Source organism: Tigriopus californicus, chromosome 11 (assembly GCF_007210705.1).
Source record: "Tigriopus californicus strain San Diego chromosome 11, Tcal_SD_v2.1, whole genome shotgun sequence".
Lineage (NCBI taxonomy): Eukaryota > Metazoa > Arthropoda > Copepoda > Harpacticoida > Harpacticidae > Tigriopus > Tigriopus californicus.
The window spans coordinates 5405863-5430026 of record NC_081450.1 but is presented as its reverse complement, the minus strand read 5'-3'; the positions used below and the strand labels follow the sequence as shown (position 1 = coordinate 5430026).

At 44.5% G+C, this 24164-nt stretch overlaps 6 protein-coding genes across 15 annotated transcripts in view; 4 read left to right on the top strand and 2 right to left on the bottom strand.

Moving 5' to 3' along the window:
• Window positions 1-27: 27 nt before the first annotated feature.
• LOC131890590 (ionotropic receptor 25a-like) lies at window positions 28-2981 on the top strand. Its single transcript, XM_059239962.1, has one exon. The coding sequence runs from the start codon at window positions 54-56 to the stop codon at window positions 2754-2756; it is 2703 nt and encodes a 900-aa protein (XP_059095945.1). The 5' UTR covers window positions 28-53; the 3' UTR covers window positions 2757-2981.
• Window positions 2982-3086: 105 nt separating this feature from the next.
• Window positions 3087-5539, bottom strand: LOC131890594 (pinin-like). Its single transcript, XM_059239970.1, has 2 exons — window positions 4692-5539; window positions 3087-4273 (listed from the first exon to the last, which is right to left on the bottom strand). Exons 1-2 carry the CDS (start codon window positions 5382-5384, stop codon window positions 3188-3190), a joined length of 1779 nt encoding a protein of 592 aa, XP_059095953.1. The 5' UTR covers window positions 5385-5539; the 3' UTR covers window positions 3087-3187.
• Window positions 5540-7606: 2067 nt separating this feature from the next.
• Window positions 7607-10924, top strand: LOC131890593 (DNA polymerase kappa-like). Of its 8 annotated transcripts, none has more exons than XR_009374327.1 (4): window positions 7607-8546; window positions 9282-10130; window positions 10356-10715; window positions 10785-10924. XR_009374327.1 is itself a non-coding variant. In XM_059239965.1 (3 exons), exons 1-3 carry the CDS (start codon window positions 7808-7810, stop codon window positions 10607-10609), a joined length of 1812 nt encoding a protein of 603 aa, XP_059095948.1. In that variant the 5' UTR covers window positions 7607-7807; the 3' UTR covers window positions 10610-10924. The 8 variants fall into 8 exon arrangements, 6 of the variants coding, with proteins under 6 accessions (XP_059095948.1, XP_059095947.1, XP_059095946.1 ...); XR_009374326.1 differs by having other exon boundaries at window positions 10782-10924; XM_059239965.1 differs by having other exon boundaries at window positions 10386-10924.
• LOC131890599 (mitochondrial glutamate carrier 1-like) lies at window positions 10818-12749 on the top strand. Its single transcript, XM_059239977.1, has 3 exons — window positions 10818-11125; window positions 11194-11322; window positions 11494-12749. Exons 1-3 carry the CDS (start codon window positions 10970-10972, stop codon window positions 12196-12198), a joined length of 990 nt encoding a protein of 329 aa, XP_059095960.1. The 5' UTR covers window positions 10818-10969; the 3' UTR covers window positions 12199-12749.
• A 1833-nt stretch (window positions 12750-14582) lies between these two features.
• LOC131890589 (poly [ADP-ribose] polymerase 1-like) overlaps window positions 14583-24164 on the bottom strand; it is a 10853-nt gene continuing 1271 nt past the window's right edge. The window contains exons 2-15 of the mRNA XM_059239961.1: window positions 23210-23340; window positions 22993-23149; window positions 22720-22925; window positions 22439-22652; window positions 22196-22375; window positions 21872-22136; window positions 16940-17085; window positions 16817-16862; window positions 16475-16685; window positions 16074-16398; window positions 15570-16007; window positions 15379-15498; window positions 14933-15093; window positions 14583-14864 (exon numbers count right to left, since the gene is read on the bottom strand). Coding sequence (XP_059095944.1) covers window positions 14609-14864; window positions 14933-15093; window positions 15379-15498; window positions 15570-16007; window positions 16074-16398; window positions 16475-16685; window positions 16817-16862; window positions 16940-17085; window positions 21872-22136; window positions 22196-22375; window positions 22439-22652; window positions 22720-22925; window positions 22993-23149; window positions 23210-23340 — 2856 coding nt within the window. The 3' untranslated portion in view covers window positions 14583-14608. The remainder of the gene's footprint in view (window positions 14865-14932; window positions 15094-15378; window positions 15499-15569; window positions 16008-16073; window positions 16399-16474; window positions 16686-16816; window positions 16863-16939; window positions 17086-21871; window positions 22137-22195; window positions 22376-22438; window positions 22653-22719; window positions 22926-22992; window positions 23150-23209; window positions 23341-24164) is intronic.
• On the top strand, window positions 17946-21722 carry LOC131890596 (hepatocyte nuclear factor 4-gamma-like). 3 transcript variants are annotated; one of them, XM_059239973.1, is made up of 5 exons: window positions 17946-19325; window positions 19414-20003; window positions 20522-20748; window positions 20823-21038; window positions 21151-21722. In XM_059239973.1, coding segments are annotated over exons 1-5 (1560 nt in total). In that variant the 5' UTR covers window positions 17946-19323; the 3' UTR covers window positions 21676-21722. The 3 variants fall into 3 exon arrangements, with proteins under 3 accessions (XP_059095956.1, XP_059095957.1, XP_059095958.1); XM_059239974.1 differs by having other exon boundaries at window positions 17947-19310; XM_059239975.1 differs by having other exon boundaries at window positions 17950-19325; window positions 20823-20975; window positions 21151-21721.

Here is a 24164-nt window from a genome sequence, read left to right as displayed (position 1 = left end):
AGGACGGAAGTATAAGAGACCCCTGGTACCTGCTTTCCCGCTCCAATCTTGAAATGTGGGCCCATGCGGTTACATGCGGCCTTTGGGTCTTGGTGACCCTGAACCTGGGTCTTGTTCAAAGACAAAAGATCTTATGGGTGAACGATATGAGGAACAAGATCGCCGATGAAAGTGTGGATCGAATCTTCGATGACAACAAAGGGACGGGCCTCGAAGAGGCAGAATTGATCAAGGTCGACATCGGTGAGGATCCCACTGAATCCGTCACGAATATCTGCAACGCTCTAGAAGGCGAGGTGGGGGAAACAATCTCGGCAATTTACGACACAACCTATGGTGGGAAATCCACTGAAGCATTGAAGTCCCTGGCCTTGTCCATGGGGATTCCGATGCTTTCTTTCAACTTTCTCAAGTACGGCGAATGGGGCGAGCTGAGTGACAATCAAATGAAATACCTCATTACCGTCAATCCACCTGGACACACCTTGGTCAGGGCAATCCGGAACATTGCTGAGGAAGGTAATGTGACTAATGCTGCCATTGTGTTTGACGAGACCTTCGACATGTACAACCAATACGGCACCCTTCTCTTGAACGTCCCCACTCGACATCTCATCCAACCTATGAAGAAGACTATGGACGAGATGAAGAGGCAGTTGACATTCTTTGACGAGATCGATTTGCATAATATATTCCTGGTGGGTTCAGCGGAAAACATCAAGCTGTATATGGCCGCAGCCAACAGCATGGACATGTTCGGCATCAAGTACTCCTGGTTCGCCGTCTCAAAGGATCCCTACATTGCCAATTGCGATTGCTCAGAGGTCACTTTGCTCTCCGTGAATCCCGAGGTGTTGGAGAGTGAGAAAAGCCTTTCTTCTGCTTTGGACACCAGTACTCTCCCCCCCACGGATGTTGGATTTTACCATGCCACCATGAAGGCGCTCCTTCAAGCCGTAAGCGCCCTCACCACGGAGGGCAAACTTCCAGTTACTTTGGAACAAACCTGCGCCACTTTCTCCAATGAGAATCCCACGGACCGGGACATTGACCTTATGGGAGCCATGAGTGCAGCCATTAGTGCTGGATCACCCTCCTCTCTCATGATCATGGACGGGAAGCCTCAGTACAATGTCAACGTCGTGCTTCGACGTCTTGAGATGAAGAGTAAAAAGTTGGTCCTGGTAAGCGACATTGGGATGTCCTCACCGAATGAGGTCATCAATTACAAAACTGGCAAAGCTCTGGGGAGCGTGGCTGCCACCACTGTTCTCCGTGTGGTGGTCGTGCATCAACCGCCCTTTGTCGAGAGGGTGGGGGATGGGGAATTCATCGGATATTGTATTGATCTCATCAACGAACTCAAGCAGCTGATGGGATTCGAATTTGAGCTGTACGAGGCACCCGATGCCAAATACGGCCGCATGGACGAGGAAATGAACTGGAACGGAATGGTCAAGGAGCTCGTAGACAAAAAGGCTGATGTGGCCCTGGGTGCTTTGTCCGTGATGGCAGAAAGAGAGAACGTAATCGACTTCACTGTCCCTTACTACGATCTGGTGGGGATCACGATCCTGATGAAAAAGCCAAAGGTACCCACCTCACTTTTCAAGTTCTTGAGCGTTTTGGAGGACAGCGTTTGGGGCTGCATTCTTTTGGCTTACTTCGTGACTAGTCTGCTGATGTGGCTCTTCGACAAGTTTAGCCCCTACAGCTACCAGAACAATATGGAAAAGTACGAGGACGACGATGAGAAGCGATATTTCAACCTCAAGGAGTGCCTCTGGTTCTGCATGACCTCTCTCACGCCCCAAGGAGGTGGAGAGGCGCCGAAAAATTTGTCGGGCAGACTAGTGGCTGCAACCTGGTGGCTTTTTGGTTTCATCATCATTGCCTCGTACACGGCCAATTTAGCCGCTTTCCTCACTGTGTCCCGTTTGGAAACCCCCGTGGAATCCTTGGAGGATCTTTCCAAACAATACAAAATCAAATATTCGCCCATGAATGGTTCGGCAACCATGACTTACTTTGAGCGCATGGCGTACATTGAAAACAAATTCTATGAGATTTGGAAAGATATGTCCCTGAATGACTCTCTCAGCGAGCTGGAGCGCTCAAAGTTGGCCGTATGGGACTACCCGGTCAGCGACAAGTACACAAAAATGTGGCAGAGCATGCAGGAGGCCGGTCTACCTCAATCCTTTGATCAGGCTTTAGAATGGGTGCGAGATTCGCCCTCTTCCAGTGAGGGTTACGCATTTCTCGGAGACGCCACAGACATCCGATACCAGGTGCTGACCAATTGCGATCTTCAAATGGTGGGCGAGGAATTCTCTCGTAAACCATATGCCTTGGCTGTCCAACAGGGATCCCCGTTAAAAGATCAGTTCAATGACGCTATTCTGAAGCTACTCAATCAGCGGAAGCTGGAGACCCTTAAGGAGCGGTGGTGGAACCAGAACCCGAAAAAGAAGGTCTGCGACGACGATGACGACTCTAGTGGGGGAATCTCCATCTACAACATTGGTGGCGTTTTCATCGTGATTTTTGTGGGCATTGGCCTGGCCATCATAACCTTGATCTTCGAGTACTGGTACTACAAGAACAAGAAGCCCGTGTCTCCTACCGGAAGCCAAACAAAGAAACTAGAAGTCAAACAAGCCTTGAGGGACGTGAATTTTGGCAATAAGAGCGACTACGAGACGGAGTACAAAAATTCCGGAGGCGGCATAGCTCCCATTGGCAATCCCTGGTAGTTGTTCAGTGCAATTTTAGGTCTGTACAGGGTACTGGCTTTCCAGCAAGAGAATAATACAAGGCAACAAATTAAATGTAGTCGCGATGTACTTTACCTTACCAATATACCTTGCTAAATATGTAAGCCTCGAACTTTTGGCGAATTGAGTGTTTTGATGTTGGTTTCAGATGAACGAAAAATTGCGAAAAGTCATTTGATTGAAATATATGATTTTCTACTCAAAGTGCAATCCATTTCTTCAAGCTCTGCGGGTCTTAGATAAAAATCTATTGATGCGCCTGTGGATGGACGGACAGTTAGACGGTAAGGAGGTCAGGAATTTAGTGAATGAAATGACGAGATCTGTCTATTCTTGAGACCTTAAAAAAACAGACAACATCCCTGAAACGGGAACATAAACAACAGACACACTTGTATTAGTTCATTTGTTCAATCCTTCTTCTCTTGCTTGATGACCTCTTGTTTGATCTTGGGCTCTTTCTTCACCTTCCTTAAATCCACGTCTTGGGCCTTCTTAGAAGAGCGATCTCGGTCTGATCTCCTACGGTCTTTCTTTCCATTCCTTGTTGAAGTGGTAGTGGTTCTCTTCTTGCTCGTTCTTTTCTTTTGCCGCTCATCTTCACTCGAATCAGAGCTTCTTGAGCCATCAGAGGATGAGGACGAGCTTGAATCACTGTAAGATGATTGAGAAGAGTCTGAGTCGGACTCAGAAGAGTCGGAGGAGTTTGAACTTGACGAGTCTCGTCTTCTTCGCTTTTTCGGAGTCACTTTTTTTCTAGTCGATGAGGCGCGTTTTTTCTTTAAAGTCCGAGGTGAAGGCGACGATTGTCGTTTCTTTTGCGATGGTGGAGCCGCGGGCGATTTACTATGCTGACGCCCGACTAGGGGAGACTTACTGCGAGGCCGCAAAGTTGAAGGCGATTTACTGCGATATCGCTCGCGTTTGGGCTTGGTTTCCAGGCTGGTCTCCTCTTTTTTGGCCCCACTGATGTCATCCTTTGTTGGTCCAGGGGCTTTCTCTGGCACCTTAATCTGTTCATCTTGTTCTAGAGGGGATTTCCCGTTGGACTCATTAGTTTCTGGGCGTGATCTTTTCCTCGGGCGGTCGGCTTCGTTTGCCGGAGCAACTCGTTTGGGCGGTGGGGCCTTCTCGTCCGTGGATTCATTCGAAGGGGGTACCACAATTGCGGACACAATTTGAGATTTAGGCTTAAGAGGGTCTTCGTCCTCGTCTGGCTCATCTTCATAGAAATCTTCCAATTCTGGGTCCTTGGTCAAATCTTTGACCTTTTCGTCGATTTTGAGCAGATCCTCTTCGAATTTGACACGCATGTCCTTGATCTCGTTTTCAATCACATCCATCGTCTCTTCCAACTTGGTCAAAGTGAGCTCGTTGTGCTCACGCGGGCAGTAGTAGATCGTATGTGGATGTCCGGTAGATGTGCGAATTGAATTCATCTCATGACGTTTGGCCTTTTCCCAGGCCTCAAACTGCTCCACTCGTTTCATTTGTACCTACAATACCAAACATCAACTTTGTTACCAAACAGGTGAAATTAACTTTAGCTTAATAACTTCTCACAACTTAGACATGTTTGCGAAACAATTTGAGTGTAAAGTCGATCTAATAATCTATGTGAAGTAAATTCATAAGCCTGTCGCTAAATGTTTATGCCCTTAATGCCAATAGTGAAACAGTCAAAACGAATTTGAAATAAAGTTGTAAAAAATTGCTCCTGGTGTTTCACTGAAATGCTTAAAAATCAAGAATATAAATGGATGACTTGTCCAAGGGTTTGAACTTTGACATCTGAAGATGCTATTGAATTCATTGAAATTCAGGACCTGTCAAGCCTATAAGATATTTTTGTCGCCTAGAAAGGTCAAACCTAAAAGACGGTTCCTCTATTCCAGGCTAAATCACGGATCGTACCTGAATAACCCGAATTTCATGCTGTTGGCGTTTCTTCTCTTGCACAAGATTGCGTTTCTCTTGCATAAGTTCTTGTTTCTCCCGGGCGGTTTTCTCGTCAATTTTTTGCTCAATCTCACGTTTCTTCTCCACTTTGTCCTTGATCTTGGTCTCATCCTGGCGGAATCGCTGCAATGTGCCCAGAAGATTGCCAAACATGCGCCGATTGCGCTGCACCTCTTTCTTATCCAGTTGCTTCTCTTTCAAGGCGTCTTCTCGCGATTTCTGTTCAATCACTACGCGACTCAGCACACTCTTGACACCCACATTGCGCTCCTCGGGCTCCTCGCTCTCTCCCGCATCCTCGGGACCCACCACACGATTATGGCGTCTTGCCGCACCCGCTGCCAATCGCACCCCTGGCGCACTGACAGGTCCTAGGCGCCCACGCAGAGCCGGCCGTTGACCCTCAACATTAGGGCCAGCTGCGCCGTTGACCGGCGGGCCTAGTCGATGCTGAAATCGTCCGGGTTTGCCTTCATACACACCGGCGTTGGTGGTGAGGTGCGGGGCAGAGTACCGGCGCAGCGTATCTTCGGTGGCTTTCAGCGTGGATTGTTTGGCCGAGAGCCTCTGGCTTAGCACCGATCGGAAATCTTGCACGGGTGCCCCCACGGGGTCATGAGGGTTGGTCGTCGTAGTGGCCATGGCCATGGCCTTGGCGGGTTGGAATGGATGTCCGGACAGGTGTACGAAGCGAGAGAGGATTCAATCGCTGGATGGACGCCTAGAGGCACGGCAGGTCGGTCTCGTCGGTCTCAGCCCCTTTTGGCTCGTTGGTGGAGTGGGGAGAAATTAATCACATCCATACGTTTACCAAGATCAGCTGTAGCAGCGGTAGGGTGACTGCGATTGCATAGCGTAGTGACATTGGTCTTAGATATGTAGATAGGCTCTGATCAATCACTACATCATATGCTTACTTCTCTCAGCTCTTTGTGGAGGAAAAATGTTCAGATGGGATGGGATGTCCATTTGTTTTAGCGGAATTTGATTGATTGCACCTCATTCTACAGGGTGGACGGGATAAAGTGTTACAAACAAAAGCATGTATTGCCGCTTTGAAAATTGCTCTAGATACAACAAATTCTGGATTTAGGCTTTTCGATGAACAACCTTTCAGTATACAAATTAGATTAGTCAAATTGGTCGCTCTTGACCAAAAAGTTATATGTCTATATTGAAAAGCTTTACGCACCTTCAACTGGATATGCTCATCGAACGTTCCATTATTTTGGAGGACTAAACCTAAATCTTGATGAGCCTTGCTCAATATCTTTAACTCCATTATCTACGAGTCGAGTATTCAAAAGAGTTGACCCAAATGTCATTGAGCGGAATTTCATTCCGTTCAGGGCCATATTACTCTCAGTAACCCAAGAACGGATTCAATCCAGGGCCTTTGCCCGGCTACTGGAATCTTGACCATTCCTACCAGAAGTTTATTGATATACAAATATTACCTTGTTTTACTTATTCATTACTTTTGTTTCTTTTTGGGCCAAAATATGTTATTAATTATCGACATTTTTGATAGTAAATTATTATTACATATCCAATCATTCTAAAAAGTCTTATCCACCACCTAACTTTGCATGGAACTTTGAAAATTATCACCAGAGACAGACAAAATATGCGTTATCCATTTTATGGCAAAAACAGGTTTATTCGCAAATACCATATTTCGTGTTTTCATGCATATTTTGGGTTTTTCGCTTAAGCAAGTCTGGTTTGGCCCTGCCTCATCCAGACCCAAGCTCTATCCAGTTGCATCCCTGTTTCAACACGCCTTGTTTTTACACTCTTATGTACATGTCACCACGCCGCCATTCAGACATTCATCAAGTAACAAATATGGCATTTGCCAAAATGAGCAAAACATTTTGACAACAGAAGCAAGTGAAGTACATACTACCAGATGGTGAACAACAAGCAATCAAGCACATACTGTCTTTTTGTGATTGAACCTCGGCTAAGTCTTTAGGGGCCCCCCCAGAGAGAGAGAAACCTACTTACAAATGGATTTGATGGAAATAAAATTAACCAGTGCTTAAATACCTTTTGAGGTATGCAAAACACGATAAAAGAATAACGAAAGCAACATGTGAACGTGGATGGAGCGGTAAGAGTTGTCTGAATTGGGTAAATGTTGCATTTAACTAAAGTTTTACAATTCAAGTCCTTCACATCTGACATATTTGTCGGCGGCGTCATTGCAGTCCAGATTTCAGTTGTCTATGAATTATTCAATGGAATGTTGGCTTGGGGAAATAAATACTTCAAAAATAGAAAGGTTACCGTTCCAAATTCTTTCGATTTGGCAGTCTTGTTGGTTTCCAAATGGTTTTTTCAGCTCTTATTAATTTTGCGTTTGTTGTCAATTCTTTCGATTTATCCATTTTTAACGCTTTTTTTCACTTCTCAAGCCCACATTTTGGGTTTAAATATATATTTCATTGCTCTATACGACCAGTCTCCATGCAAATTATATGACATAAGATGGAAAATAAAACTGGCAGGGAGGAAGAAAGCAAAGCTAAAGTAAAGAGCATAATCAAGGCCTGGGACCTATCTACTCAGTAATAACAAATATGAATCCAAAGAAGCAACAAAGACATTGTGAAACATATCTTTTTGCGACGTGGAATATACTAATCCGTAAGATCGATCAATAGGAACCATACAAATTTAAAACTGTATATCTCGTGTTACTGCAACCAGAAATAAATAAGTCATTCATGATGTGAATGATGTTCAGCACTACTCCCAAAATACATACTCTACAAGCACCAAGAAATTCTAACGAAAAAAGTAAGAATGTCAATGTCCGACGAGTTTTATTTTTTTCTCGAGACGGAATTCAGCCTGCTCTTTTATTTGGGAACCTCGTCTGTTGTTCTCTGGCGGGATTGTTGGATTCATTGTGAATTCGGCATAGGCCTGATGGGAGGCCTAAACATCATGACAAATATCACTGTAGTGCTCCGTTCCTTTTGGCCTTTAAATGCCATGCCATTTATCAAGTTGAGCTAAACAGAAGATCACCCGTTGACATTTCCAGGCTAAATATATGCAACATGGAGGACAAGCATAACAAAGACGCAAACAAGGCCGTGCCCTTAATGTCCTTGAACGACACCAAAGCCGGGATGGAAGGTTTGGATAAGACCAAGATCGATGCCATCATTCAAACCCACTCCCAAGGGTCTAAATTCTACGCAGCCAAGCTCAAAAGCCAGACTCGCATCACGGAACAGGTCCAGAAGATCCAAGGGTCTTATGGAGGTCTCAGTGCCTCCGCTATTCAACAGGCTGAGACCCAAGCTGACCAATTGGTAGCCGAGCTCCGCCAGGGTCGAGATTTATCACGCACCATTGTTCACGTGGACATGGATGCATTTTATGCGGCGGTAGAAATGCGCGACCAACCGGCCTTGAAGACCAAGCCCATGGCGGTTGGGTCGCTAGGCATGTTATCCACCTCGAATTATGAGGCCCGGAAATTCGGGGTACGGGCAGGTATGCCTGGGTTCATCGGTCTAAAGCTCTGTCCAAAGCTGACCTTGGTCCCTTTGAACTTTGAAAAGTACCACGAGGTCAGCCGTCAAGTACGAGCCGTGTTCCGGGAGTACGATGCCAATTTTTGCCCCATGTCTTTAGACGAGGCCTACTTGGATTTGACGGAGCATTTAGAGGAACTGAGGCAACGCGGGTTGGATCCAGATCCCCGGCCAGTGGTGCAGGAAATACGGGCAAAAATCGAGGCCCAGACCACGTTAACGGCCAGTGCTGGCATTGCCCCCAACACCATGTTGGGTAAGGACAGAATATGAAGTCAATCGTGGCATGAATTGGGGTATCGTTTGTCCTCGAAATGTCTTTTGCAGAGTTAAATGGTTAATAACGAAAAACATATAATACTATTACTCTATCGGAGGAGGGACTTGCAACTTTTGGCTGACAAACAGGACAAATCTAGCGTTTCTAAGGTTCATGCCGTTATTCTTACCTTTTTGCCCCGCCTTAAAACTGACACTAATTACTGGGATTGATGATGATTTTAGATGGAAATAGCATTACAGAAATTAACTGTTTTTCACTAGAGGTCTGAATCATGATTGATTTGGGTTGAGCTGAGTTGCAACCTTTAGGGGGGAAAAGTTGTTTCTGTCGCGATTTTTTACCGAAAACTGAAGGATTTTCGTTGTTTTTTGCCGACCTTTTGTTCATTGTTAAGTCTACGAAGTGAGTGATAACAGTACTCCCAGGCCTTTTAAAGAGTAGCTGAGCTGTAGGTTTGAAGTGATATTTTTTCGTTTATGGCACCGATTGAGCCCATGAAATAAGAGTTATTCACTAATTTGTTGCTAACAAGCAGCAAAATGAAAATTAAACAATTTTCACATGTTTACTTCGCTTTCGCAACCCTAATTTTGACTGACAGTCACAACTGAAAAAAAATCCTAACTTTATTTCTCATTTCCAAATTACTTTAACTCTGCCTAAGACATCCACATTTAGTATACATCTTATATATAAGATCTCTTTTAGCCAAGGTTTGTTCGGATCAAAATAAACCCAATGGTCAGTTTTATTTGCCACCGGATGTGGAGGAAATCATGGCCTTTGTGAATCCATTGCCCATTCGAAAAGTGAGCGGGATCGGCAACGTCACGGAGCAATTGTTGAAGGCCGTGCATGTGAGCACATGTCAGGATTTGTACGAGAAACGAGGCGTTCTCAAACTCCTCTTCAGTGACATCAGCTACCACTCCTTCATTCGGATCTCCCTTGGGATCGGATCCACTCGATTGTCGGACTGGAACGAGCGAGAACGCAAGTCCTTGAGCACGGAAACCACCTTCCGAGACACGAGTGACGTGTCCGAACTCCAAGAAATATGCACCTCTCTGTGTCAGGATCTGGCTCAAGAGCTTACTCAGCACGGTCTTCAAGGCCGTTCAGTGACCCTGAAAGTCAAGACGCACGACTTCCAAGTGCGAACCAAGGTCAAGCACTTGCTGGAAGCCACGGCTGAGGCGGATAAAATCGAAGTTGTTGCCAAGAGCTTGCTCAAGTTCTTTATGGACAACACCCAGGCCAAGCCGTTGAAATTGCGGCTCATGGGGGTGCGGATGAGTGGGTGGGAGAGCGACAAATCTGCCGGTGCTGGACAGACCTCCATTGCCGCATACATGGGCAAGAAACGAAAGGACACAACGAGCGTGTTTGACTGTCCCAGTTGCGGCCAGAAAATTCAGGCCCAGAGTCAAAATCAATTTAATCGTCATCTTGATTCATGTCTCTTGGGCGGGGAAAGTCAGGGCTCAACCGAGGCGTCGCCCAAGCCCGGCAAAAAGGCCAAACTCGATGACGAAAGGTGTATTTCCACCCAAAACGGTGAGATCGTCACTGCCCCAAATGCAAAGCCATACATGGGGCAACTTGGGCCATACATGGTCTTAGATTTTATACTATAATAATGAACTATCCTGTTGGCCATTTTCTTTTAACGGTCAAGGAACATAACGACGTTGATGTTCAAAGATTGAAGGGGGACAACTCGGTAAGCAATCATTCAGCCTTCAACCTTTGACTCATGTATGGCTTTGGATCTCATGAAAGATGGACTTGTTCCCTCTAACGCCCAAGAAGCAATGACCCATTCTTCTTCCGGTCCAGCAAATGTGGCGTGTCCCATTTGCCGCGAGAAATTGCCCAATTTGGACCCGGCAGTCAACGCCCACATCGACGAGTGTTTAAATCGTCAAGAAATCGCTCAGATATCCGGGAACAAACGCCCACTAGACGGCGAATCGTCCTCCCACAAACGGAAGCGATCCAAGGCCATTGACCAATACTTTAACAAACCTTCTTGAAACGACCTAATTAACCAACCAACTCCTTCTGTCAACCATTAGCCAATCCCAACAACCTCTTCGGCCTTTTTCTGTTCCACAACAGCTGAATCGAGCCTTCACCAAGGTGAGCGATTGAGCCTTGGGCCAGCACGTGAGAAAATGAGAAAAGTAGATCTCGACCCTCTTCTAGAAGCTTTTTAGATAGAGATAGAAGATGGAAGAAGGGGCCTGTTCTTCCCTCTGAAACCTGTTTCATTGGACATGTGAAACAGTTGGTGTCCTATCAGCTGTTGAGTGGAGGAACTGAGGAAGACGTTCGCACCAAACATTTAAGTGGATCGATCGACCTGTCTGAAAATCATCATCATCATTATCATCATGGGGTTGACCTCCAACGCATCCGCGCCTAAAATGAAGCAGCCTCAGGAGTTCTCACTCTTGCCCAAGATCGTGAATGGCGGGATTGCCGGAATCATCGGGGTCACGTGTGTCTTTCCACTGGATTTAGTGAAGACGCGGCTTCAGAATCAGACGGTAAGGAGGTTGTCTGAGGGTCGATTCATTTTCCATCGTTTTGATACCTACAGTTGATTGTGTTGTAGGTGGGACCTGATGGCCAGAAAGCCTATAGTTCGATGTTGGATTGCTTTCGGAAGACCTACAGGGCTGAAGGTTATTTGGGCATGTATCGTGGATCCGCCGTCAATATTTTGCTCATCACGCCAGAAAAGGTAACCTATGATCGTTGTATTACCCAAAGCCATTTCTCTTTATACATTATGCTAGTGCTGGGAGTGGCGTCAACAATTTATAATTAACTTGAAGCGATGAATGGTGAATAACTTTCGACCAGCTTTCGTTCTGATCTTGATATCAATCCTCACTCTTTTGATTGTTTGCAGGCCATCAAATTGGCCGCCAATGATTTCTTCCGCCATAAGCTGACCACCAGCGATGGTCGATTACCCATTCAAAGGGAGATGTTGGCGGGTGGATCGGCGGGTTTGTGCCAAATCGTGGTCACCACCCCCATGGAGTTGTTGAAAATCCAGCTTCAGGATTCCGGCCGTACCTCCGGAGGCAACAAGAACGCTCCCAAGATCTCGGCCTTGTCCATCACCAAGGACCTGTTGAAGACCAAAGGCATTTTGGGCCTGTACAAGGGCACCGGAGCCACCATGCTCCGGGATGTGAGTTTCTCCATGTGCTACTTCCCCCTGTTTGCCAATTTGAATCGCCTAGGGCCGAAGAAAGAGCCCGGATCCAACGAATCCGTGTTCTGGTGGTCGTTCATCTCGGGTTGTGCGGCCGGATCGTTCTCGGCATTCTTTGTGAATCCGGCGGATGTGGTCAAGACCCGATTACAGTTGTTGAACCGAGGGGCCAGTGAAGAGACCTATTCTGGGATTCTCGATGCCTACCGGAAGATCTGGACGAAGGAAGGCCCGACTGCATTTTATAAAGGCGCTCTCTGTCGGATGATTGTGATTGCGCCGCTCTTTGGCATTGCTCAGATGGTGTATTACTTTGGGATCGCTGAAGCTCTCATGGGCATTGATAAGACCCCGTCGACCATGTTGGCCGCCAAGACGAGTGAGAACAAGTAGTGCGGGTGAAACTACAGTGCCACTGAATTCAGGAACTGAAATCATAGTTTTGATGCTATGTCGTAGTATAGTATTTTCATAGGTGATGCGACTTACAGATTATTTTAGTGAACAAGAAGTTTATGATTCACCCATCAGTTTATGGGGACATGTCGATTCCCTAGAAACGCGCTTTCAAATGAATTTTATTGGTTACGAAACTGATCAATCCACGGGCCCCGATAGTGAGAAAGATACCCGTGGTTTGGTATGACAAAACTCTCACGTGTATTATGTTCCTTCAATAAGAGCAATTTGTGACGCCTTCTCTGAGATTTGGGGAAGAATTCCATGAATGAAGCAAACAACGGGCAAGCTGTAATGCTACGTAAGAAGAGCTCCGAACTACTTTTGTCTGTGACTTGGCTTGTGGAAATAGATCAAGCCTAAAGTTAATCGTGTTCAAACTTTCACCAAGGCTTATATTGTTACTTGTCACCTCTCAACAACTGATGTCCCATATTGCGGCCGATTACTTAAATCGATTATGATAAACAAATAGTTTCAGATGATATTTTTTTTCTTTTGACGTAAAACGTGTTCGAAACATGGAATCAACACTAATTCGTTGGGGGGGGGTCAGTTATTATATGAATAGAAAGCTTATTTCACTTTTTCATCTTGAACTGCTGGGGATCCCATGATCAGTAGCGAGAATGAAGCCCGCAAAAATTGGCAATCTAAGCTCTGCTCTGATCAGGCAAATCGTTGTTGGTCAACCATACCAAGGAAAATTGAGGAGCTGCAAGGTTGTCCGGATACTCTGTGGAAAAAACGGCAAGCAAGAACGCCTAAAACTGACGTTAAGCAAAATTTGACAATTTAGCGCTCTTTATACGAGGGGTATGCCACTTAAACCGGTACTCAAGAACTAACTCATGATACGTACAAGATCAAGCAAACTTTATTTTTATGATTTTTCATCATAGTCGCCTCCAATCCTGATCACTTGATACATCTTTTAACAAAACTCAGAAATGTAAATAAAAGGCCATTCTCCGACACCTGTCTTAGCACCCCCTGCAAGATAACTTCCAGCTCATTTTGAGACGCATAAATAATGATCAGCAAAGTTCTTCTTGATTTGGGGGAAAGGCAAGAAATCACACAGAACCATATCAGGATCGTGAGGAGCATGCTTTTATAATGTTACATTTTTCTTGGCAATGAAAATCTCCGTTTTTCTGCTCATATGTGGACGGCTATTGCCTTGGTAGAGAACCCATCCATTTACAATTTTGTCTGGTCTTTTTTGCAACACAAGTTGCATCAAAAGCCTTTTCAAGAGAGTAGTTAAAGGAATTAATACTGACACCTTCAGGAAAATAAAATCGTATATTAGACCCCCGTAGTCCAAGAAAAGAACAATCATTGTCCTCTTGTTGCCATTGGTGGCTTTGGCTTTGACTGGGGCCTTGTTGCCCAGCTTTAAATTCGCAATGTCTTGAATAAAACCATTACACATGATGTATCACCCTCTCAACAGCCCTCTTTTAAAAAAGTTGTTTCATTCCGCTGCAGTTTTCCCCGATTTTACGAAAGCTTTTATGATACCATATTGGTCTGCCATTTTGCCCCGCGATATTTTTGTTAGGGGCTAGTTGAATACAGTAACGAATTCTTAAATTTGAAAATAACCAGATGAATTCTAGTTTGTCACTGCAACAATGAAAAGTTATCTTTTAAAGAGATCTTTTGACTTTCAATGATCATTAATCAATATTTTGATAATTATAAAAGATATGAACCTAGTAGAGAATATAAGTGACATACCCCTCGTATGTGAGACACTAATTATTCTTCACTTTTCCATGTCTAACCCTTCAAATGACAGCCATATGAATTTTCTTACCCAAGACACTGAATTGTCGTGCCTGTTTATGTGAAACTTAGTGGCCTTAAACGTCGTTCAAAGAGCAAGAAATGTGGTATTTTCAATTTTGCATCCTTTCTATTCAGAATGACACAATTTGAAGCGCAAATTGAATAAGATAAAGAAAAAGATTTGAATTGAAAGGTGGCCTCACAATCAAGAACAAGGGACTTGATATTTACATAGTTAAGACAGACGCGAGGTTAGTGATGCTAATTCATGTTTTTCAGAAGCAATCTTCATGGTTGCAAAACTGTTTATTTGATACATGGACGAAGTTCTGAACCCTAGGGCCAGTATAAGTGTTTTCAGCGAAGATATAATGCGATTCTAGCACGTATCCAGAGGCTTGGCACAAAATTTCTTGACAACCCTGTAGTTTCGGGCGAAGAGTGTGGGGCTCATTCTTCAAGTACACTTATAATATACACTCACATCTCGGAGAAAACGAAGAAAAAAAGATCATCATACATTTCACGAAATCGCCCATCCGGGCCTTTAATACTTTTTATAGTTGAACTTCATCTTGAAGAGATACTTAATATTACATTGAGCCGTATCGTAGACAATGTACTCGTTGTACAGGAGAGTCGTGTTCGCCTTACTCTTGGCTGGCACGCCCTTGCCCGTGGGCACCTTCGCACCGTCGATCTCCTCAAATTGAGTGGGGTCCGGCTCGGTTTTACCCACGCCTTTCGTGCTGTGTTTACCATCAGGCAATTTTTCAATGTAATCCGCTTGGGTTCGTTCATACCTGAAAGAAGCAACAAAAATGGTACTTCAATTTCCAATCTTAACGAATAGATGGCCACGATGACTTACATGTCGCCAAGAGCAACGTCGCAGAGCATGAGGAGACCCGTGTTGTTGGTTCGTGTGGTGTTACAGTAGTTGGCAGATTTGGAGACCATGTCTGCAAAGTAGACGCCTTTGCCGAACATGTAACCCGTTACGGGCGCCTCGGGCGGAGCAATTCTCAGGCCCTGAAATGAGAATCATGGTTTGAATCGTACTGACTAATCAATTCATACTTTCGAGTCAAATGTTGCTAGTAAATTTATAATAAATTTCAACAGTACTTGGGTACATCACTAATGGGCAAGTATCTATGATTCAATCCCCAGAAAAATGAGGCGAGATCCTACGGTTTTTCAAGAAGCAATCCACTGGAGGATCCAATCAGTGAACTTTTTGTCATAATTTGCTTGACATCTTTTTCTTGACTGTGACCAGAAGACATGTCTAAGGCGTATCATTTCAAGTTTTACCTGAGAGAGGATGCCCACATAATTGGTCGTTCGAGATCCGTGCCAGAGGAGCATTCGATTGTGGAGATCCTTGTATTTCTTGAACTTCTCAGATTCGCCTTTCCGTTTCACCTTGAAGATCTGAAAACAAATTGAGGGCAAACTGTCGATGCGATCCGGCTAGGAATTTGCCATTTACAATTTGTTCTTACATCCACAATCTCAAGCGAGTACGTGTTGTGAGTTTTGGCATGAGTGTTGAGAGCATAGCGCTCCAAGATCTGGAACTCTTTTGAATCCCTTGGCAAGACGTCCAATTTGGTATGAAGCTTGGCGTAATGCGCGTCAATCGGATCCTGATCTTTCTCCGAAGCGCCGCTTTGCAACAGGTTGAAGGCGATTTCGATCTCCAACAAGTTATCCAACATGTCTAACTTGGTCTTGACTTCCTCATGACTGTTCAAGATCGGCGGGGATTTCATTCCAAAGTCATGAGGAATCAGGGTGAAAAATCGGTTGGAGGCGTCCAGGAACTTGGTCTCCGAGCCCGAGTTGTCCTCGCAAAAGCCCTTCACCTCGGTGAGGATCTCATAGGCATGCATGATTTGTTTCTTGCTCAACTTTCCCAAGGGCATCTTGGTCAAATCGATCTGAAGGAGTAACCATTGATATGACCCATCTCAAAACAAAAAGATGGCATTGATGTTTTATCGTACCTCGAACTCCAGCATGGCCTGTCGCATGCTTTCAATGTCAAAGATCAGGGCAATCAATGCTTGGATAGGTTTGGCCAATTTCGAATGAGACTTGGACAACTCCAGTTTCTGAATGTCCTCTTGATCTTGACCAAGATCGAGATCCATGGGGAAGAACTTTCCGGCTACTTTCTCGAACTGATCTCGATTTCGCCACTCGTTCCCAGTCTTATCTACATAGAGGCTCTCAAAATCACGAATGGCATCTTCACGAAGAGTGAAATTTTCCAATTTGGTGCCGCCAATCGTGGTGCCAACTCTACCCCAGGAGCGGAACACATACCATCTAGAGCAAAATAATACGGATCCATAATCATGATGCCAAGGGGCGAAAAAAAAAGCTATGGACATCTGGATCTCACTTGGGCTTAGTGTCATGCTCCAAAAGTTGAAGTTTGTAGTACGAGTTCTTGCCCTCTTGAATGTTCACAGCCCCCAAGACCACGGAATACAAGGCCGAGCTCTTCTTCAAAACATGGGCTTTGTGGTCCAAACCAGATTCGGGGTCCACGTAAGCGCCTCCCTTGAGTTTGAGTTTCATACTTTTGGGGAGATCCTTGGCAATGAACATATCTGAGAAATGAGACGATGACGAGAAAAGGTGTTAGATGTTTGATCAGGAATCATTTACATTTGCATTCCCTCATGATGAGATCACTCGCATAAACGCATCTGGACTTTCTCACTTGGAGCTTGGCACTTACTTGATCCACTTGATTTCTCTTTCATGGACTGGACACGTTGTCTTGGCTAAAGTAAAGATTACACACAAAACGTCATTCCTGGAACATTAGTGAACAAGAGGCGCAAACGAGAGGAATTCTTACATCGGATCCCCACGTGCAAATGGATCGGTTCTGGATCTCGGCCAATATTTCAGCGGGTTTCACCTCGTCGAAGAATCCCTCGGGGATCACTTGAACTTGGTAACTTTTGGCACTCATCATCTTGCGACCCTTGGCGGCCACAGCCTCTGAAAAACCACAGAACAATTCGAAGACGAGGCAGAATATTTTTTTTCCATCCGCTATACCATTTTTTATTGATATATCGTTCGTTTGCTTATGAATTACTGGAACATAGACGATGATGCTGCGGTCGCTAATTGACACTTCGGAATTAAGTGTTTCTTCAAATAAGACTGACCCCCGGTCATCATTACTTCGTATCGGAATTCTCTGCTAAATCGAATGACTGAGTCCAAAGTTAAGTCCCTTTAAAGTTCACTACATAACTTTACACAAAATAAATGAACCAGCCTTCTTATGGTACCTTTTTAAAGGAAGATTATGTTCATTCTTTGCCGACTTATTCCCTGGCATTTGAGAGGGCATAACTTTTGATGTAGTTGTTGGATCAAGTTGAAAATCGAAACACCTTACTGTGGCGACCTATGGTCTGTCTCATTTGAAAGAAAACGAAAGGTGTTAACTCACTCTCAAAAAGGTTATTGACGACCCCTAGCATCCCAGTCCATCTTCCAGTGGTTCATGTTTATGCGAAAATTTGGTGGCGCCTTCTAACCTTTATTAGGCTATGGGCCAAATTCCTGCCACTGTCGATTGTTTGTTTCCAGAGACAATTAAGAGCTGTAAAATGCATCTCTGAGGTTGGACATGTTAAGAGAGTTTGGTTTTTGAAACGCAGGTCTTCACCTCCAATCGACATTAGTGTGTACCCACAACTAAGGAATATGGTGACCAAACTGAAAAAGGGGGCCTACTGAGAGAAAAGAGCATCTGAATATTTCATGGACGGAAATCCTCAAGAATGAGCGCACTAAAAACTCTTGTTTAACGCATTTTAATTGGCCCAAGGCTGTCTACTGTCGTACATTATTCAATTTATTGTACAACACAATAAAGTCAAAGTGTTGTTACTAAGCCTCTTGATAATGTGAAATGCAGCCGTCTTTAGTGAGTGCGTCCGACACATAACAAGAACAATTAAAACATCTATGTTCTAGTTTGGGTGCAAAGAGTAAAATATGTTTTCTCTCAAAGAGCAGTAGCTCTCACTTGAATCTTATTGGCTATGGGAGTTTCGAACACTCCGATTATTGTCACATACACGAGTACATAGGCGATAGGAAGAAAATCTCAAGACAAATTGAGATAAGACCATATCTTAAGTCAACAGGTTACAAGAAATAGTCACTCTTACGAGCATTGACACGTCAAGTTACAGGTCTCGAGGGATTTAAATCTCATTACATTTAATAATCTGTATACATGGACTTGCAATGTCTCAACATACTCACGATCGCCAGAGTGGAATAAAGTATGAAAATGATGAGGAACCAATTCGTCTCTTAAGAGGCAAGCTCTGTTTCGGGCTCGGAATCACACCATATCAACTGATTTTGAATCTACATCTATTCACAACAATTCAGATCATATACGGAGGGAAACGGTAAACCCCCATGCTCGTTAAGTAAACATATCATCGATACATGATCAGACGACGACATTTTGTCCGAGGGCGAACGGGTTTTGAACTAAATTTAAACGCGACAGTTCCAAATGACCTCACTTATACTTGAACTTATCACCAGATCTTTTTGATTTTATGACGGCATCCAAGACCTCAGTTTTGGCATGTATATTGAGCTTGAGATTGACCGTTTCTTCAGAAGTGGGAACGTTTCCGAAACCGGTATCCATCGTTCCCCAACTTGTGAACGAGATCCCTCACTTTGGACAAAAGTACTGGGCCCAAATACTGCTTCCATGTCTACAGTATTGAAGATAGGACAGACTCGTTTGGTGGAGGATCTTGTTCATGAGCTTGCTCTCGAGCTTCTTCGCATCGCTACCCACAATCTCGTTCACCGAGTTGCTTTCCCAGCTTTTCCACAAGATTTCTGCTCGTGGGGAATGAATTGAGCGAGAGCGTTTAGATTATCTCTAGCTTTAAGCATTCGAACTCCTTGACTCCTCAAATCGATGTGTGAATCAACGACGAGTCACTATTGGACTTTGAGAGTTGGACGGTCAAAGATGAACTCTCAGGGATTCAAATCCTCTCTTCATTGATCTTTGGAACCTTGTAATCCAGGCCAAATCCCCCTGTCCTCTTCAACACCGGCAACATTATCAATGATAATTGCAGCCTTGGACATTGAGCCCGGCAACCTTCGAACTCTTTGCGTCAGGATTTGATTCACACGCTGCTTCCTTCACCTCGGGAAGAGGCAAGGTAACTTAACACAATGTACGACGATCAGTAACCGAACCACATGTGACCAGGCATGGTCACTTCATATGTGAACATGAGTCAAGTACCAATCATGGTGTTCCAGGATGAGCGAGCTCCTCCATCTCAGTCCCATCTCCACGCTCAAAATGGAACACACGGGCCTCGTCATGCCCACTTCCAGTGGGTCTCTGACCACAACCTCACAAGGTGGAACATACAGCGTGCTCACCAATGTCAGTTTGATGCCGACGGTAATCAGCGAGGGTCACGCGCATGAGGAATACCTCATCCAACCCATGGACCACCAATCCACATCGTCGCACTTGGACTTGGGAAGTAGCCCTCCATTGCCAGCGGACGACGAAGATTCCAATGAAGACAATGGATCGGGGACACCGGGTCTGCCCAAGTATTGTGCCATCTGTGGAGACAAGGCCACTGGCAAACATTACGGGGCTGCCTCTTGCGACGGTTGCAAGGGCTTCTTTCGTCGATCCGTCCGGAAACAGCAACAATACACGTGTCGGTTTCATCGGAATTGCCATGTGACAAAAATGAAGCGGAACCAATGTCGATATTGCCGTCTCAGTAAATGCATGAAGGCTGGGATGAAAACGGATGCCGTTCAACACGAGCGTGACCGCATCAGCTCTAAGAAACGCTCATCGGAAACGGAGATCAGCAACCAAGCTAGTAAGTTGACCTTCAATAATATTTGTGCCTTTCTTGACAACACAAACGATAGCACGATGTGTTAGAACATCAATCCAACCATTCAATGACAGAGACTTTGAAGAGATAAGATAATTGGTGAGGTTAAAACAACCCAACTACGGTGGTTCTTGAACACCGTCTGAAGAGGCCAGTATTTCTTGAATCCACAGGATATCATGAAACGGTTTTTATGGGAGCCTCCATTAGGCTAAACAAATCTTTCCGTTTGGCCATCTGGGTAGGCTACAACTCAAATTATATTTGAAGTCGATAGAGATTGAGACAGCAAATCGAATATCTTGAATGATTGGATGATTTATACACAATTTAACATACAACCTATCGTCTGACTTTAGTTGGAGGCATTACGGCAGAGCTTGATAAGGATCCACAAAATACGATTGGACAACATCTTAGACTTGGACATCGTTTAGTTGCCAAGCAAACGCATCATATTTCCATATTGATTTCGAAAATGAACTGGTTACATATTTCAGTCGCTGGGTTATCGGTGAAGACTTTGCAAACAGCTGAGCAATTGTCCCGTCAAGGTCAACAAGGCTACGACGTGATCCCCAAAGATCAGCTGGCAGAATTGGACATCTCGAATAAACAATTGGCCTCCATTTCTAACATTGGCGACTCCATGAAGCAGCAACTTCTCATTTTGGTGGAATGGGCCAAGCACATCCCAGTCTTCAGCAAACTTAGCATTGACGACCAGGTAAGGTAAAATCCCCATTGGTTGGATTGCTTATCGGAGCGTTGTAAAGAGCTAACCAGTTGCCCATGCTTTAGGTAGCTCTTCTCAGAGCACATGCGGGCGAACATCTTCTCTTGGGTGTTACAAGACGATCCATGCACTTAAAGGATATTCTACTTCTCGGCAATGACATGATCATTCCCAAGGATCCGCAAGATTGGGGCAATCCCTGGCTCAATGAGACTCAGGTACTACATAGCCGCTCGTCAGACCGCGAGGGCAAGGACGCCAAGATCAATATTAGATCCTTTGTGAGTTCCTAGACAAGGGCGGGCGGCGCACAACTTCCTTGGGTTTCTCATTCTTCATGCCTGGTGACAAACGATTTCAACTAATCGCTCCGAATCCATCTTTTTATTATAGGACACAGTGGTGAGACACATTGGAATGAGGGTTATGAACGAACTCGTGGGTCCTTTCAAGGAGATTCAAATCGACGAGACGGAATTCGCCTGTCTCAAGGCCATCGTGTTTTTCGATCCGTATGCTCGCGGTTTAACCGATATCGACAAGATCGAGAAGCTGCGGTATCAGGTCCAGGTCAATTTGGAGGATTACATCGCCGATCGGCAATACGACACGCGAGGACGTTTTGGGAAGATCTTGCTCACACTGCCCAGTCTTCAATCCATCACTTGGCACATGATTGACCAAATCAACATGGCCAAGACGTACGGCATTACTCATATAGACAATTTGCTCCAAGAGATGCTTCTGAGTGGGTCCATTTATCCGCAAGACTCCGGGAACACCACCAATAACACCGATTCACAATCGTCTGACACCACTTGTCCAAGCTCGAGTCAGAGCACACTCAACACTATTGGTCTGTCCTCGTTAGAATCGTACGGCCCCCTTCAACCCATAACCAATATTATACAAAACTAGCAAAACATTACTCAACTGGAATAAATATTTTGTCAAATAATAAATCTGTTCGCCCTTTACCGCTTTAACGCTTTACAAAACATCGCTATCAAAAGTGACCATAGAAATGATGAGTTAGCGAACAAAATAGGAGAAATCAAGGCTAGAAAAAAGTTCATCAAGCAAAGGAAGTGCAGGACTAAAATCTGAATCTCACCTTTAGTGGAAACAACGGCTGCGGTGGAACTGGTGACTTTACTTCCGATCTTTCCTCCTAGACTTTCAATGGTGGCCTTCAATTTGGCTCGATCAATCTTCCCATCCAATACAAATGTGAGGTTGGCTAGAGGTTGCTTCAGCTTGTCACTTGCTGCTCCGTTGGAACTCTTTGAAGGGGTCACCGTCGAATGATGATGAGGAATGATCCGTTGTCCCACTTTGCTCTTGTACATTTTACAAAAGGTGAACTCTTTCACGAAGTCCTACATCGCCCCAATCAAAAGGTCAACGACTCGCAACAATAAGCTAGTCCTTTCTTTACCTTAGGTAGTTTGAATTCACGACGTTTCGGCTCACTGGTCTTGACTTGGCACTTGGTCCATTCGGAAATGTTCCCCGTACATTGATATCCCACTCCACTTCGGAATACAAACTGACCTTTGCATTCCGAGCAAGGCTCCAAGGTCCCAAACATCATGATATCAGCCAATCGGTCCAACATCTAACGGTTATTCAACAAAGCGTTCACGTATGAAGTAACCTTCAAATAAAAGGCTATATTTACGCGGTCGGGCCCAGTTGGGACTTCTTGCTCATTGAACTCCAGAAGCGTTTGAAGTTGACCCTTGGAGAGTTCTTTCTCAAGCATATCCCGGTAGTAATAAAGTTTCTTCATCTGCTTCTTGATCTGCTCTTTGGTCTTGTCGTCGTCCTCTCCACTTTCGGTCTTCACTTTCTTAGTACTGGGCTCTTCCGTAGAAGTCTGGGCCTTTCGCTTTCTGCAATTTTTCAAGAGCGACTTGCAAAGATATCTGCTGGTCAAAAAAAAGGTGTTCAAGCACTCACTCTTTGATTTTCTTGAGCTTGGACTTGAGGAGAGTCTGGTCATCTTTGGACAAGGTTTTGAATCCAGCCAACTCTTCGCCGCCGTCAAAATATTCCAGCTCATCTCGTTTGGAGACGAAGCAATCCAGATGATGCCAACGGTCATAAGGCCCATACATCTTAGCCCGTTGAGATTCATAATCTTTCTTGCCAATGCGAACCACACCCTGTTAATATAGAAAATGTACATGCTTAACAATGCCGATCGACTCTTTTGGCAGTGTGCGAATTCACCTTGCCAATTTTGACTTCGCAAACACGACAGGCCGCCCCTCCGGATTTTGAATATTCCACTCGAAAATCCTTTTGAAGCGTGCCATTATCCGATTTTCCTTTACCCGATTTTCCACCCGACGGACCCTTGCCCGCTAGAGCATTCTCCAACATTTTCCTGCGGGGAGAGAATTTTATCATTGGCAGATTTAAATCCCTTTATGTGAAATGAACGTACGTGATCGCCTCCTGATCTTCCCATCGCATTTGGTCAAAGTGTTCGATGTCGCCGATAGCTTTGGGTCGATTGCGTCCGAAAAAGCATTTGAGATGGTACCAATGGGGCACTTTCCCATCAAACATGGGCGACTGTAACAAGATAAGAAATGAACAGGACAGGACAATCAAACAAAGGTGTAACTTGAGGTTCAGGGCAGCTTTTATCCCGTAAGTCAGTATTTGAATATTTAGAATGGCAACTTATGGCACTTGCTTCGTTTCCCACCCCCGCTTTCTTGGCGCATAAATGATTAATCCGGTCAGGACAAAGCCTTTCGTTGACCCAAGGTTAGGAAAGCTGTATTAACTTCTTCTGTCCTTTTTCTTTTCGAAATGGGTTTTCATTAAAGATTAATTTATTATTTGATGGGTTGCAAATCGCCAGAACAAAAATCAGTTATCATGGAATCAAAACGCATTTCTTGGATTTTCAATCGGTATTTGTCGTCGTTTGTCAGAATTCAAGGCAAGCGAGAGAAGGTATTGTACCAAAACGTTGTAAAGTACACCGATAATTTTAATTTCAAAACATCGGGTCTTGTGCCATCCCTTCTATGCGCTACCCCACAAGCTTGGGAAAACAAGGAAATTGAAATTGTACATAGAGGCACTTTTTGCAATCAGAGGACCAAAACGAAACAAGTTTGAATTTGGAGATATGGGCATGAACAATTTAAGAAAGGTAAACAACATTCTTTAAAACACAATTTTAGGTGTTTTAAACCATGCTATTTATATTCTTTCTGTACCTTGGACCTCTGAGCATATTGAATATTGAGTATATGCTTTTGAAATCTTTTTAAAGACTGGTGTCCTAGAAATACCATTGGCAAGCCATCAAATATTGGAACATTGAAGCAAGAAGGGAAGATGACGACTCCATCAAATTATGAAAGGTCACTCGTACTTTTGAG